The following is a 15188-nucleotide window of genomic DNA, read 5'->3' on the forward strand; positions in this document are numbered from 1 at the left end:
ACCACATCTTTAAACGATTTCCTGGCAGTGGCAAGGCTTCCGCACCTTCTGGAAGTCGTCGAACTTCTTCTGCAGCACTTCGACCTGCTCCAGGTCAGCGCCCACTTCCTCGTTCGTCAGGGCTGCTTCCTTCTCGTTGATCCACTGCTGCAGTTCGTTCGCCTCCCGGAACAGCATGAACTTCTTACAACTCTTCTCCAACATGCCTTTCCGCTTCTCACCCAGTTCCAGCAGAGAATGGTATCTGATTTCATTCAAGAGAGGGACAAGAGGGGACAAGGAAGGCAGTTAGCTTCCTACAGAGGCTCTGTTCCTAACATGAAAGACACCACCAGGCGTCTCCGAGACGTGGATCCAAGGCTATGGGTTTGGAATGAGGACGCCCCGGTGACCCAGTGCCAGACGCAGGTGAAGATGAAGAGCCTAAGGACCCCACTGCACCTCCGCGAAAAGCACACACGTTTTGTTCACCATGGGGTGGGTACAACAGCCAGGCACACTCACCCCGGGCCAACTTTGCACTTACAACATCACAACCACAAATGACGAAACCCAGCGTTTAGCACAGAAACACAGGGTTCATGCAACTACAGCTCAGAAATGAGATGAGTTTGCTGTAATGTACAGAGTTTTCCTTCTCTCTGTCATTCTCTGAGCAGCCCTCAGGCGGTAGGGGAAGGTACACTGGGCTTTAAGTAGCCTCATACAGAATGTTAGTACCTCTGGCACAGGAGCAAATTTCTAAGATGGTATATCATTTCTCAGAAAGTTTCGGCAACTTCAGAAGGAAAACCAGAGTACAGAGTAGCTGTACCATTTCATTCAATAACTGGAAGATTTCTTAAGAAGAATCCAAGAATATTCCAGTCCTTGGAATCTAAAATACAAAAGGCTGAACTTCTATATCTTTGGCGATGTGAAATGACAAACTTGGTAACACTAAGTGAAAAGTTAAAAAAAAAATAAAAAAATCTACAATCACCATCAAATCTAAGCTTCCCAAAGTGAAATCAGCAAGCAAGGAGTTACAAATAACCAGAGCACTTTAAAAGAGCGGCGTTTCACTCCCTTCCTACTAAGGCACACGACAGAACCGTCCCTCAGGTTCGCCGCGGACAGTAGCTGGTCCACCACAGAAGCCAACAGGAGGGGAACCAACAACACGGAACACACAGCGGCACATGGAAGCCACCAAGGAAATAAGCGGCGTCAACTGACAGCTTCGCTGACACCTCTCCTCGTGTGAGCGAAAGCTGCTGCACGGACGCGCTCCCGCCCACCACCTCGTCTTTCTGGATGAACAAGAGCCCTCACGAGAAGCGGCAGGGGATGGGCAGGCAGAGCCATGGACGCGGGCGGGCGCTCAGCAAGGCTGCGCCTACTCACAGTTCTTCCACCTGTTTCATACGCAGGGATACACTGCCGGCCTCCTTAGTTATGCGTGTCCTGCACAGAAGGGCACAGCAAAAGCATGCACAGATTAGTGGGGTTCATCCACAGCAAAGAAAAGCGGCAGCTCCGACTGGTGCCAGGACATTGGATGCTCCAAGTGGGGAAAATTAAGGAGTCATTCAAAAGCTGTTGGAAGCAGGCCAGGCCATGAGTAAAATCACCGTAAAGAAACAGCGGGAAAATTCAATCAGAGGGGTTAGTCCACCTTCATTTTCCTGAAAAGTCTGCTATACATAATTAAGGCAGTATGCTTTCCTGTTCCTGTGCTGGCAACACCGTAACTTCACAGAGATGGCCAGGGAATAAAATGACGGCCCTGAGGAAAAACGTTTATTGAGAGCTAATAAACAACTTGACTCGTATATTTGGTCCACTTTTTTGCTCTCATATTTACGATCCAGGCCAAAACCTCTCCCTCTGTCGTAACAGTAACAGACAGAGTCTGTAAGTGTACAAAGAGCTGATCTTTTCAGGCATCATCAGGGTCAGAAAAGTCTCACATTCTAAATTCTAGTGCGAATGTATTTTCTGGATATCTCCCACATGTCCAAAGCTACGGATTCCATTAGCGGAGTCAGGTGTGCCCTGAAAGAGGGACACAGTCAATCTGGGAGCTTAGCGCCATTTCTAAGTAAGCTCCATCCTCGGAACACAAAGCCATGGTAGGGAGAGAAGCTCTCAACAGCCGTTTAGGAGGGACAGAGCGGCACGCGTGTGGGCCATCTGAACACGCGATTTCAGAAGGCTGCTCCTGAACCAGAGGTTCAGGCGGCAACGATCAGAAAAAGGCTGTTTAGGAAAAGAAACTCAATGCAGGGAGAAAACAAAACGAAGGAAAATAAAGGCATCACTCAGGGACTTGCAGTCCCAACAGGAGACTGGGGGTTAAAAGGGCCACGGGGAACGCGGGAGGAGAACGTCCCTGAGTGCGGATGGGCCCTGGAGGGACACTGGCTCCGGGCGCCTCAGGTCACTGCCTAAACCCCAGCCCCCGCGGTGCAGGCTAAGCCCAGTGCCGCCTGGCCCTCTGCGGCCGACAGCACGGTCCTTACTGATTATCAATCTGCTCCTGCCGCAGCGAGATGCTGCCCTGCTCCTCCAGAAGGTTCTCCCGGGAGGCTGACTGGGCGGGGTCCAGCTTCTTCACGTACGCGGCTGGCACAAACCCCTGGCGATCATTCACTTCCACTTTCCACCAGTCCTGAGGAAACACAGGGAGAACACTGAAAGCAAATTCCTTCCCTGAGAAAGGGAGCAACCAAGGAAGCGCGCGCGTGTGTGTTTGCACGCATGCACAAGGGAAGGCTCTAATTATAAGACGATCTCGTGACAGTGTCTAAGTCCCTTGGTGACCTGCCAAGCATGGAGAGGGTCAGGAGTGAAGCAGCAATGACGGCCAACATGAAGGACTTGCTTCTCTTGCTTAGACCCTCAAACTGTGCTGTCCCTTCCCGCAGCCACTAGCCATAGGTGGTGATGTAAATGTCAATAACTTAGAATTCAATGAACTCTGCGGCACCTGTCACCTGTAAAGTGCTTATTTAATACTCACATGCAGCCAGTGGCTACTATGGGGCCAGCACAGACAGGAAATTTCCACCATCACAGAAAGTTCTACTGGACAAGGCTGCTCCCCAATAAACCAGAGTCAGACCAGAGGGTTAGTTAGGGTTTAAATTAGCATCAACAGAAAGATACAAATCCCAGGTTTTCTCAAACCTTCCTGACAAGGGCAATGGGGTGTGGGAATAGGAGGTTCCTAACGGCTGAGGACAAATCTCCACCTTAACCAAGACGGGAGGTAACGGCCCTCAGGATGCCACGTGGAGCATCAGGTACCTCATGTCAAGGCCCCTGTCAAACCAGATGTCAAGGAAGAAAGGCTGAGGAACCAGACAGCACTTAACACTGAGAAAACAGAGCCTATGGGTGACGACAGCTGTCTTCTACTAGCTGAAGTTGTTCACTCGAGATCAAGAAGCCACAGTACAGGGTATAGACGTACAGTTGTACACAAGCGGTCTTTGGCTCAAAAGAGAGGGTTCCACATGGGGGTGTGCCACCGTGAGGAATAGCTGTCGTGGAGAGTGAGTCACTACACCACTTCCAGGTATTCAACATGACAGACTGATCGCCTTCTTGATGACACGCAAAATAGGACAAGCCAATTTAAAGAGGGAGATTGTCTAGGAAACTCGAATACCTCTTCAAATTCGAAACCAGTGTCATTTTGGAAAGACACAATGATGCAACGAGCACAATGGCCGGTGCTGACACAAACCAACACGTAATCACTTTCTGTGCCTTGCCTTGTTGGTGCTGTTGAGTAAGGTGAGAATATCTCCTTTCTTCATGGTGACCTCTCGGGGACTCTTCTCCTGATAGTCATAGAGTGCCAAGACCAGCTCCTTCCCGGTCTCATCATCCATGGGAGCCACTTGTTGCTGAAAATGCAAAGGAAGGGCAAACTCAGTTAAATTAAGGACGTTCACGACATGTCACAGAAGCACACAACAGAGTCCAACTTCAACAGCTGTACCAATTTACCTGACACACATTGATGAGTGTTCTGAGGCTACCCATCAGTCAGCTTCAGGAGCTGTCTGGTGTCTTTAAAACTCTTGTTTTAAGCAGCCTATAAACCTTTGTGTCCTAAGACTTAGCAGCAAGGTCACAAGAATGTCGCCTGCAGCTGTGACACCTGCTGGTAGGCTGTGGGTCCTGCTGCTGCTGCTGCCTCCCCCTATAACTCAAACTGCTGATAAAGTGAAGCCACGCTCACCCGGCAGGACTGAGCTTGCTCCCGCAGAGCCTGAATGCTGCTGCCATAGGCGCTGAGATCCGACATCAAAGCTTCATGTTTCTTGAGGAGAGCCTGCAACCAAAACCACACGGTGACCCGGAGCAAGGAGCCAGAGCCTCTGGCCCCAGCCTCCTCACCAACACGCCATCTTCTCTTAAATCCTGTTCAGTCATGTGATGATTTGATCGCTGGCCCCCACATGACACTTTCTCTCCCCCTTTTTAATAAATATTCAATTTAGAGGAAGTACTAAATGAGACTTATGTGATCTTTTCACCCTTCCATTACCTAATTATGTAACACTTGAACTACATTAGGAGACATAAAGAAAAGTGTCGACTAACTCGTGAACCCACCACCCATTTTAAGAAATCAACCCCTGAGAAGTGATGCTGGCCACGTGCACTGCCCTTCTGGTGGATATGCCCTTCCCTCGCCCCATTTGGGGCTGCTTCTTTCTCCACTACCATTGTCAAAGCTTTTCAGTTCTCCCACTTTTTGGGAGAATCAAATATAGTTCGTGTCAACACCCAACTCATTCTGGTTTTTGTGAAGACTGGCAAGAAAATCGGCAGGCACAGGGAGACACCTAGACTTTTACCAATAAAATTTAAGAGTTTCAGTGAAAAAATAGACAACCAGCCAAAAACTGTGTTGACCTATGTGTGCACACGGAGGATGGAACAGAAGGAACGAGCATCAAACGCTTACGGCTGAAGGAGGGTGACAGGCAGTCTCTCTCCTTTTGCTATGACCGAATTTCCACAATAAGTAAAAAGGACTCTACGACCCCTGCAAACACGATCGATCACTCCTGGTCACGTCCTGACTGGCCTCCCAGCCCGAGCGCAGTCACCTCCGCGGAGTCCTCGTCCTTCCCGTAGTCCGCGCTGCCCACGATGGGCTCCTTCTCCCGCATCCAGGACTCGGCCTCGTTGGCGTCGGCGAAGTACTGCTGGGCCTGTAGCGAGTCCTCCAGGTCCTGCCGCCGCTGGGAGGCTTTGGTTTTGAGCGACTCCCACCTCTGGTTCAGTTCACTGAGCTTGGCCTTCACATCCTCTGCAGCAAAGTGGCCTGAGAGGAAGCAGGGCAAAGCACGCTGACATGCTGCAGGAGGACCGAAAGGTCTTGTGTGCCACTTGCATCGCGACAGCTTGGTGACCAGGCCTTCACAGTTCCAAACTGCATGACACGCTCGGGTTCCAGCCCCTAACAGCTTTGCTCATTTTTTGCCTCCTCAAACCATAAGCTCTATCTCAACTGTAAGAATCAGGTATCTCAAGCTGGCACGGGGGCTGCTGTCAGGCAGAAGTAATAAAAATGACAGCCCTCCCATAGTTACACGTCAGCGAGGCTTACATCACCGGGTGCTGTTATCCCCATTTCACAAGTAAGAAAGTCAGGCTCAGAGAGGTTAAGGTCTAGTCAAGGTCATAGGGTTAGGTGGGAACGGGGACGGACCCCACAGTCCAGTCTGACCCGAGTCCACGCACGTAACCTTCAAAGGAGGGAGACAGGAAGAACAAAAGCAAAGCCGCCTTCCCGGATGGGAACCACTCACCTTCTTCCACCATGGCATTCCCCTTCTGCGTGACTGCTTTGATGCGGGGTTCATGCCCCGCAATTTCTGCCTGCAGGGCTTGGTGTTTCTTTAGCAGATTCTGGACTCCAATCAAATCTTTGCCTGAAAGCGGAAGAAAGCACCCCCATGTCATCCCAGCCATCAAGAGAAAGGTCAGCGCTGTGACTCCCAGCTTCCACCACGGTTCCAGTTTAACTTCAACTGGACCCGGCTCAGACGTGCAGCTGCTTCAGGCTGTAAGGGCAGAGCTCTTCCCCAACCTGACACCTCTGATGGAGGCAGACTGACCTCTGTTGGTGGACGCAGCAATGGGCTCCTTCTCTCGAATCCACGTCTCCTCATCCTCAACATCACGGAAGAGCTGCTGCAAACGCAGGGAATCGGCCAGCTTCTGCTTCCGGGCGACCATGGGCTCCTTGAGCGCCTCATAACGAGCCACGAGAGCTTCCTGCTTCTTCTTGATGTTTTCAGCGTCAAAATGGCCAGCATCCTGGAACTGGCGGGCCTGGATGGTGATGCCATCAATTCGATCCTGGGGATGGGAGAGGACAGTCCTGAAAGCTTGGACCAGGGCTGGGCAACTCTGTCCTGGACATTCCCGGGACTTAACTACTTCAGGTAGGGTTTGATCAGAGGAGGAAAAATGAACAGGGTTCTTTTTCCACCCCGGAGGACACTCCTTCTGCCATCCCTTTCCCTCAGGCTGGGCTCTCAGGAAGCTCTGAGGGGAGACACTGAACTGGAGCAGGAGCATATGCAGCATAGGGGGCTGGCTAAGAAAATCAATACATCTCAGCCCTCCCCAGACCAGTCTGCTCTCAAATTACTTGCCGTCCACAGTGATCATTTCCGCACGCGGGCCCAGCAGCGCCTGGCCCCCTACCTGGTGGGCAGCCACGTCCGCCTCCAGCAGGGCGTGCTTCTTCTGCAGGTTCTGCACGCTGGTGAGGTCCTTGCCGTAATCGTCCGAAGCCAGGTGACCCTCCACTTCGTACAGCCACAGTTCAATGTCCTCTACGTTGCGATTGAACTGCTGCTGCTGGTTAGCCTCGCGGAGTTTTATTCCTAGTCAGAGAGGCAAGGCGGACTTCCTGTTTGCTACCGTCCTCCCCCAATCCCGCTCACGCATGCTGGTATCTTAGTGAAGGACTAGGGCTCAGGGTTCCAGCTCCTGCTTTACCTCTTGCACAAAGGTCAAAAAAACAAATCGCAACCTCTGTTCTACCTTCTAGATGCTGACTTAGAAATTGCTTAAAAAGCATTCTAACCCCCTTCCCCACCCCCCAATCAGAGCCCGTGAGAATTATTAAGAACTGAGAATTGGTAAATGCCCTCTGCTCAGAGCCGATTTTTAGCAATGAGGCCGAACTCAGTCAGGGTCCATTGGCCATGTCACCCCCTTCCCACTCAGGCTCCCCCACCAACCGCATGCTCACCTTTGCCAAATTAGCAAAGCACCAAGAACCCAAGGCAATAAGTCCTACACGGAAATGAGCCCCACTGCCCAAGGCCATCCAGCTCACTTCCTGGGTGGCGTAGGTCCCTAAGACACTTAACCAGGAAGGGCAGTTAGCTCCCTGAACGTTCCTATCACAACCCAGTGCAGCATTTTCTCTCACCTTTCAGTTCCGTGGCCTCCAGCAGCTTCTTCCACAAACTGAGGACCTCGTTCATTCGTGCGGCCACCTCCTCCTTGGCGTAGTGATTGACGTCAATCAGCTTCTGCCCCGCTTTCTCCAGGGCGTCGATGCGGCTCTGGTTTGCCGAGAGCTCGGCCTCAAAAGCCTGATGCTTCTGGACTTTGCCCTGTAGATTGGACGGGTCCTGCCAATAAAAGAGAACCTGAGTATGTAACCTCACGTTAATTCCATACTCATCTTTATCAGGGGGTAAATGGTCAGCTTACGCTAAATAGTGTGGGTTCTGGAATTCCACATCTTTCTTTAGCTACATTTGTGGAGCTGTGTTTGGCTCACTAACCAAATGCGACATGGCAATGCTAACAGTACGTTACTTTGTAAGCTTCATCTGTGGCAGTTTTCATCTTCTCATTGACCCAACTCTTGAGCTCATCGGAATCACGGAAAAACTGCTGCAAGTGGAAGGAATCAGCCAGCTGGGCCCGGCGATACATGGCTCTCTCATGAAGGGCATTGCGGCGGCTCAGCAGCTGGAAGACAAGGATCCACATGAGCCTCCCATCCTTGCTCCCCCAAAGACTTCCAGTCCGAGAGGCTACATCACAACATGTCTCAGAAGGGACACCCATGCACAGAAGGGAGGCGCAGAAACACGGGCACTTACAGCGTCTCGGCGAGTAGCCACGTCTTCCATGGCGTAGTGGTTGTTCTGAATTAGCTTGGTTGCAAATTCATCTAGTGCCTAGGAAGGAAGAAGAGTCCTTCACTGGTAAGCAGACTATTCCACAGCTGGGCTTCCAGGGAAAAGTCACTGCTGACCAGGTCACAAAACACTCTACGCTTCAATACAGGTCAAGGCTTTCACTCTAAGGTTTGCTAAGACATTTATCCCTGAACTTCTGAGCTGGGGCTTGATGTCACTGGTCAGAGATAGCAATGTTACGCTGGCTCCATTCCAGACCGGAGGGTCGTCAGCTGCAGCATGATCCGACCAGGGTCGGAACAGGGCTTTCCAAGGCGTACGTCTCAGATGTTTCCAATGGGAAAGACACTCTTACGATAATTCTTTTTTTCTCCTTATAGTAATTCTGAATTACTGCTGGTAAATCTCAATTTGGAGGTTTGTATCAGGAAAAGCCTTTCATTCTTCAGAGCTGTGTTGCCTCTTCCATGACGGCAGCATCACCGCCATAGTTTCGGCACCACAGGAGTCCCTGTCACACAGATCCCTCACCAAATCTGTTCAGAAAACTTTCAGGAAAAGAAGAGACTTCTCGCTGCCTGAGGGTTGCCTGAAGGCACTGATGACAAGAAGGGGTCTTACTGTGATCTTTTCCTCCTGGGCGCTGAGGGATTTCTCAAAGTCCTCGTGCTTCTTGAGAAGCGCTTCCACGCTATCTAAGGAATCTCCCAAGTCTTCATTCAACAGGAAAGCCTGACAAAAAGAAACAAAGTGTTCAGAATGACATTCTCTTCCTTTCCTCTCTCTGTCTGTCTCTGTCTCTCTGTCTCACTGTCTCTCTCTCTCTCTCTGTCTATCTCTCTCTCTCCTTTTGTCTCTTAAGGCTGGAAAGCAAAGGATATTTTGGCCAAAATACAAAAAGAAGGAAAGTGATTCTTTGGCTACTAAACTTCTAAGGTCTCTTCTGGAAAGCCTGGAGCCCTTTCTGATTCCAACAACAGCATGAAATCCTTGTTCCACATTCTATTGACACTTTTTTCAAACAGCTTTTGTTAACTTTCATTACATTTAGATTATGCGTAATGCAAAGTTTTAAGGAAAACGATCTCTTTAATCAAAAACAGTTTTGTACCATCACCCTCATCTGAAACTGGAGCCCTTTCTGAGGGCCTTGCGATCTCAGCAGCAGGAGAAACATGGCAGAGACGACAGAGGCTGGCCCACCTTCCCCTCTTCGCTGGAACTGAGATGGTAATGATTTTCTACCCTCAACAAGCCAGCTGACAAGCAGATGAAACAGAAACAAAGACGTTTTTTCGCTCCCCCCATTGGCTAGGTTTCTGCTCACAAGTTACCTACCTCTTGTTTGCTCATCCAATTGTCCACCTGCTCGGTGTCGCGGTAGAAGAGCTGCAGGTCCATGCACTGCTCGTACTGCTGCCTGCGCAGCTCCCACAGCTCCAGCAGGGCGGCTCGTTCCTCAGAGAGGACCGTCAGCTTGGAAGAAGAGGAAACAAAGGCAGGCGGGAATGTCAGTCCTGAGGCCCTCCGTTCGGCCATAAAGGCTGCCCTAGCATTTCAGACCCTCGTGCTAATCTCCAGGTCTCTCTTCTGATATCCAAAAGAGGAAGAATCGCCTCCACCTTTACACGTCAGCCAAGTCACAAGAAATCACACGAATCCTGAGCAGCTAGTATTTTTAGGCTGAATACAGAGGGACAGCCCAATTCTAGTCAATCTAGAACTCATTTATTGCCACCTTATCACAAATGATTTCAGGTAACGATGCTAAGGAAACTCCTAAGCAGAAAAAAAAGGGCATCTATCTAAAAGTGAAGCTGTATACATGGCGTAGAAACTCTGAGTTGAAATGTGCATTGAGTGGGAACTCCAGAAAACGTGAAATTCACGAATGCCCCAGCAAAATCTGTAGGTTCCAAAGTTAATGACAACAGTGTCATGAAATAGCTCCTTTAGTCTATATAATTTCAAAATAAACGCTAATCTAATGTTCCTCAGGCAACTTTATAGTCAAAGATGCTTTGAAACTTATATACTCATTAATTTTATAAAAATGTGTTTCCTCTTGGCTCCAGCTTCTAATGCAGGACTCAGCTTTCTGCAAAGTCTCCTTTAAGTAGGAAATGCATTCACAGCCGTACAGTACATACTCTGAAGAAGCTGCTCCTTAACTTCTGGCGGACCCCTCAGTTTTCCCACGCCTCATGGTAAATGCAGTGTCGGGACATTTAAGGATGGATAACAGTTTTCAGAGATGTTTAGTAAAAAGAATCTTTTCTCCTCTCTTACCTTCTCCCTCACTTCATCTGAGGCGTAATGACCGGCAGCAAGCAGGGCCTGGCCAGATTCGTCTGCAGATTTAAAGCTATCTTCGTGGGCATCAATTTCACCCTACAGGGGAAAAGGCACAGTTTATGCCCAGATCGTGTAAGAGAAGTAAGTTGTTGAATTTCAAATAATCGTTACAAATCAGAATATCACATCTAGAATGAAGAAGAGAATAAAAGATTAGCCAGGTTTCCTAAAACCAGTCTAGGCCGTCAAACGAGAGCAGCACTGATTAAGAAGTCTGTTTCCTACTGGCTTTGCATGCCACCCGTCAAACCCTGTAAGGTCTCAGGGTCTGAGACAGTCTCAGGGTCTGAGTGCTCTGACTTTCCCATTGGTCTGTGTTCCCTGCGCCAAACGGATTTGTTTACTACGATTTTGGTACCTGGTATGGGAACCACCCGTGAACAAAGTTTCAGCCGCTCTGACTAGAAGTGCTCCACTGATGCCTTGTCCACTCACGTCTTTCCTTCTAGATCTTGACACGTTACCTTGTGCTCCTGATGCCGATCCAGAAGGGCTTCCGCACCAGCCACGTCATTGGCAAGTTCGTCTGCGTTGATGAGGGCTTTCATCTCCGTCACCCAGCTGGTGAGGTCACGGAAGTCAGCGAGGAAGCGCTGAAGCCTGGGGAAAAGAAAGGAGTCACTGGAGGTTTCCCGTGGGGTGCCTAGGACGGAAAATGCCTCTCTAAAGCTTCAAATTCTGTGTATTCAAAAGTCGAACAAACCACACAAACTCTAGTCCTGGGAAATGTGGACTCTTTGAATCCAAAGGAAAGCAAAAGAAGGTTGAAGTCAATCTTTTGAAACTTAGGTTCTGTCCATCACTATAATTCCCCCATCCTGTCCCTTACTTTCAACTTCCTTGTCATTCCCAAGTTCAACACCTGCGAAGTAAGAGGCATCCCTTCCCTTTTCGACCCTTGATTTACTCGATTTTAACAGGATATTCCACATGGTGCTCACACCGCTAAGCACTATTGGTCACAACAGTGACATAGGATGAAAGAGATATTTATGAAGCTATAAACACTACGTGTGTATACACATGCACACACTGTGAAGGTGCCAGTCTCCAAACAAATACAACATAGGGAGGAAAAAGTCATCTGCATTTTCTTGGTAAAGGAGACCTGGCAGGGCATCCAGAAGCTCTCAGCATATAGAACTGACCCTTAACCTGCCTTCCTCTTCTCTAAAAAGTCCAGCGACACGGGATGCTGAGCACAGGGTTATTTCTACCTGTATGAATCGTTGAGACGCGCGTGTCTCTCTGCGGCCAGAGTGCGGATCTGCTCCCAGTTTGTAATCAGCTCCTCTCGCTTCACTTGAATCTGCGTGGCGCTCAGAGGGTGCGACTGCTGCAGGCGGTCGGCCTCGGCGCACAGGGCTTTGACCTAGAAACCCACACAGTCAGAGCCGCTCTCCTGGCCTCTGGTAAGTGATTTATAGAATCGGCTGCTTTCAAAACCTACCTTGTCCTCTAACGCAGCCAGATCTCTCTCCAAGCCCTCGTGCTTCCGAAGTAGAGCCTGAACACTGGCCAGGTCTCGGCCAAAATCATCAGACGCCATTAACTGCTCCTTTTCCTTAATCCAGCTGATGGTCTCGTCCACATCCCTATAGAATAACAGCGCCAGTTAACCCCGAGTTAGGACGAACGCCTAGAACTGGGAACGCCACACTGGGCCGAGACCCAGTCAGCTCCAGCCACTCACGAGCACAGGCCATACACTTGACCCCTCCAGGTAGCGGCCCATGCCTGGGAGCCCCACCCCCCGGCCTGGTACCTGTTAAAGCGCTGAACCTCAGCCGCCCCAAAGAGCTTCCCCTGTCGCTGAAGAGCCAGTCCCTTCAGCCGCTGCCAGGCTGTGTTCACCTCGTCCTGCTTGGTCTTGATCAGCTCGTCCTCGGGGTGCTGTTCCTGAACAGGAGAACACGAGACTGGCCCCGGCCCACCAGCCCTGGCTCCTCCAACTGGTCCCCTGGGGTTGGCTGCCCGAAGGAGCCACTTTGGCAAACCTCCCATCATTCGAAAGAAACAGCATTTTTCTGTGTGGACTAAATGAAGCTCATTCAAAAAGAGCCCCTATTTCCTTTCATCTGAAAGGGAAGAGCCATTAGCTGGCCGTTGGAGGTGGGTGGCAAGGGTATGGAGCAGTGTGGGCACCAGGAGCAAACTTGTGTGTTGACAAACACGTCAGCTCCACTTTGTAGCCACGAAATCAGTGTGCCCACCTCTGCCCCAGTGGCTCAAAAATTTGGTATTTCAAATTCACAAGGCCATTCACACTACTGCCCATAAACACGGTTCTCAGGGTTTGTTCCTGACTTTAGACTGGAGGCTGCTCTCTAAAAGCATCCTCCCCAACCAACCACATTTTTGTTTTGTTTTAATAAACGTAATGTGCCAAGTAATAAGGTGGGTGGAGTATGTCAGAGTTCTGGGGTCCATGGGCTCGGCCTGCTGCTCTCAGCACAACCGTGGGCTGGCCCAAGACTCGGGGTAGCACATCTGTCCCCGGAAGGGGGACGTGTTTCTGAGGGACATTGGCTCTTCTTTCGCTGCATCACTAATCAGGAAGGGAGCAAGTAGCAGGCCTGATGCAAATCCATACATTTCCAATTTGTACCCCCAAAATCGAATTTCCCTAAAAGCAACAACTGTCTAGCTCATCCTACTTGACTGCTATCTTTGGAGCACTCTGACCCCTGCAGTGGAAGGTGACAATACGAGAGCAGCTTACAGGACGGCACATGTAGGCAATGGGCAAGGGTTGCGTCACTCCCCTCTGAATGGCGCCACAGCTCAGTGGAGAGCCCAGGGAAGAGCAGTCAGGCCACCAGTGGACGCCTGCCAATCCTAAGAAGCATTCGCTACCACACCCTCGTCTCAGAAACCTCGACGCCCAGCTCCAGCAGCCCAATAAAAGGTGTACAGAGCTCTACTCGAAAGTGGGCGGAGGAAACGATCAGATGAACTCTGCCCTTCCTGCCCTTGGCCCCAAGTTAAAAAGCACTTTCGAATTTAAGAATAATCAGTATTGCTGCCTTGCTTCCCTCTGAACTTTAAAACTCTTAGGCATGCTTACCAAAACTTCCTCACTCAGAAATTAGGGAACCAATCACCAAAATATTCTTCTGCAAACACTAGACAGTAAATAAAAGGATGTTGTGAGATGCACAAAGCATTTGGCTATTTACCTGAATGAGTTTGGCAGCAAACTGGTTCACTTCATTAACTCTTTCTTCATGGGCAGCCATATCTGTTTGAAACTCTTCAAATTTCTTCTGTAAAACCTCCACGTGCTCCAGGTCCTGGCCCAGCTCCTCAGAAGTCACGATTGCTTCCTGTTCAGGGACCGTGACAGAGCTGGAGTCACTGACCAACACTTGGTAACAATGGCTCCCAGAACTCAGCATGAAATAGGCATGCTGGGATGGGGCACGTCAGCTTTGATGGATGCGGTTTTCTGTGTGGTTTGGGATTTTAGTGCCTCTCCTAGGTAAGAGGTTGAGGGGATGGCGTTTCGGTCCCAGAGATTCCAAGTTACAGACAGAACACACCAGAGTGCAGCTGGAGACACAGCAATCCCACTGCTACACCTGCGAACACTGGCTCTCAAATGCAGGTCAGCGGACCACCCCTCTGTTTCTTCCCGGAAGGCTGACCCCGCAAACCTTGCTTCTCGAAGCGTACCTTGTCATTGATCCAATCCATTACGTCCTCACATTCCCGTAAGTACTGCACCAGCTTCTGGGCCTGCAGCAGTTTCACTCCTTTCTCTCGCATCTTCTCCAAAAGTAATTCCCACTGGCGGTGCAGCTCCAGCAGACGAGTCTGGAGGTGAACATTCAACCCTACGTATTACAGCCGCTTCAATAGGATCTGGCTCTTCCAGAGACTTCTGACAAGTCAGAAACCTCAAGAAGCTCTGAACAAGTCTTTAAAAAAGATAATCCCTAAACTCAGAGGAAATCGGAAATTTAAGTGAGAACAGGAGAAAGCATGTATTTCATGGTGATTTGGTAGGTCTGAGAATACAAAATAACTGACTTTTCACAGGCAGATTCCGTAGGCCGTTACTTCAAGGGAGTTATTAATCATTATCAATGATTAATTATTGATTTTATGTTATCTGTAAGTATTTAGTGTTACTGGTTGTTATTATTAACTTACTAAAGTGGGATACCTAGGTCAGAACACCATTGGGGAAAGAAAGATGAGGAATTAACGTGGCACTTCAGTAGAAGTTACTAAAGGGTAATTCTGAATTCATGGAGGTAAAGGGAAAAGTCAAAACAAGAGATCCTACAGACACCAGAAACGTGAAGAAATGTGAAGAGGCAGAGTAAACAGGACAACCTTAGTATAAAAGTAGGAAAGATGGGGTTCTGAAACGTAATCAGCTGTCAAAAAGGATTCTTGGCAGAAAAAAGTTTTGGAGCTTCTAGGAAAAGAATTTATGGTACATCTCAGGTTAGGTTTATTTCAAACTTCACCCAAGTGGCAGCCACAGGCCCACACATGTTCACGTCCCAGCATCTTTGGGTTCTCACAGCAGTCATGGTAAGGACTTGTCAAGAACTGGGGGGAATCGATCATCAGTTCAAGCTTAGGTGATGCACTCTTGTACTGTCGTCCAATCTCAATGCATTAATTATGCCCACCCAAGAT

At 49.5% G+C, this 15188-nt stretch overlaps 1 protein-coding gene across 21 annotated transcripts in view; it reads right to left on the reverse strand.

The window, feature by feature from the left end:
• SPTAN1 (spectrin alpha, non-erythrocytic 1) overlaps nucleotides 1–15188 on the reverse strand; it is a 58453-nt gene that overhangs the window by 27382 nt on the left and 15883 nt on the right. For 11 of the 21 annotated variants that reach the window (XM_074331128.2, XM_074331125.2, XM_019728751.3 and 8 more), the window contains 20 exons: nucleotides 14211–14351; nucleotides 13715–13861; nucleotides 12301–12434; nucleotides 11986–12130; nucleotides 11753–11907; nucleotides 11000–11135; nucleotides 10470–10571; nucleotides 9519–9656; nucleotides 8802–8912; nucleotides 8142–8219; nucleotides 7852–8007; nucleotides 7457–7661; nucleotides 6721–6902; nucleotides 6126–6369; nucleotides 5817–5939; nucleotides 5112–5329; nucleotides 4235–4327; nucleotides 3762–3896; nucleotides 2505–2653; nucleotides 46–244 (listed from right to left, as the gene is read on the reverse strand). In XM_074331128.2, coding sequence (XP_074187229.1) covers nucleotides 46–244; nucleotides 2505–2653; nucleotides 3762–3896; nucleotides 4235–4327; nucleotides 5112–5329; nucleotides 5817–5939; nucleotides 6126–6369; nucleotides 6721–6902; nucleotides 7457–7661; nucleotides 7852–8007; nucleotides 8142–8219; nucleotides 8802–8912; nucleotides 9519–9656; nucleotides 10470–10571; nucleotides 11000–11135; nucleotides 11753–11907; nucleotides 11986–12130; nucleotides 12301–12434; nucleotides 13715–13861; nucleotides 14211–14351 — 2991 coding nt within the window. Of the gene's footprint in view, nucleotides 1–45; nucleotides 245–1386; nucleotides 1447–2504; nucleotides 2654–3761; nucleotides 3897–4234; nucleotides 4328–5111; nucleotides 5330–5816; nucleotides 5940–6125; nucleotides 6370–6720; nucleotides 6903–7456; nucleotides 7662–7851; nucleotides 8008–8141; nucleotides 8220–8801; nucleotides 8913–9518; nucleotides 9657–10469; nucleotides 10572–10999; nucleotides 11136–11752; nucleotides 11908–11985; nucleotides 12131–12300; nucleotides 12435–13714; nucleotides 13862–14210; nucleotides 14352–15188 lie in introns of all 21 variants that reach the window. The other 10 variants (XM_019728741.3, XM_019728740.3, XM_088792899.1 and 7 more) reach the window with 1 other exon arrangement.

Source organism: Rhinolophus sinicus, chromosome 16 (assembly GCF_057876585.1).
Source record: "Rhinolophus sinicus isolate RSI-liver-muscle chromosome 16, RSI-T2T, whole genome shotgun sequence".
NCBI classification, from domain to species: domain Eukaryota; kingdom Metazoa; phylum Chordata; class Mammalia; order Chiroptera; family Rhinolophidae; genus Rhinolophus; species Rhinolophus sinicus.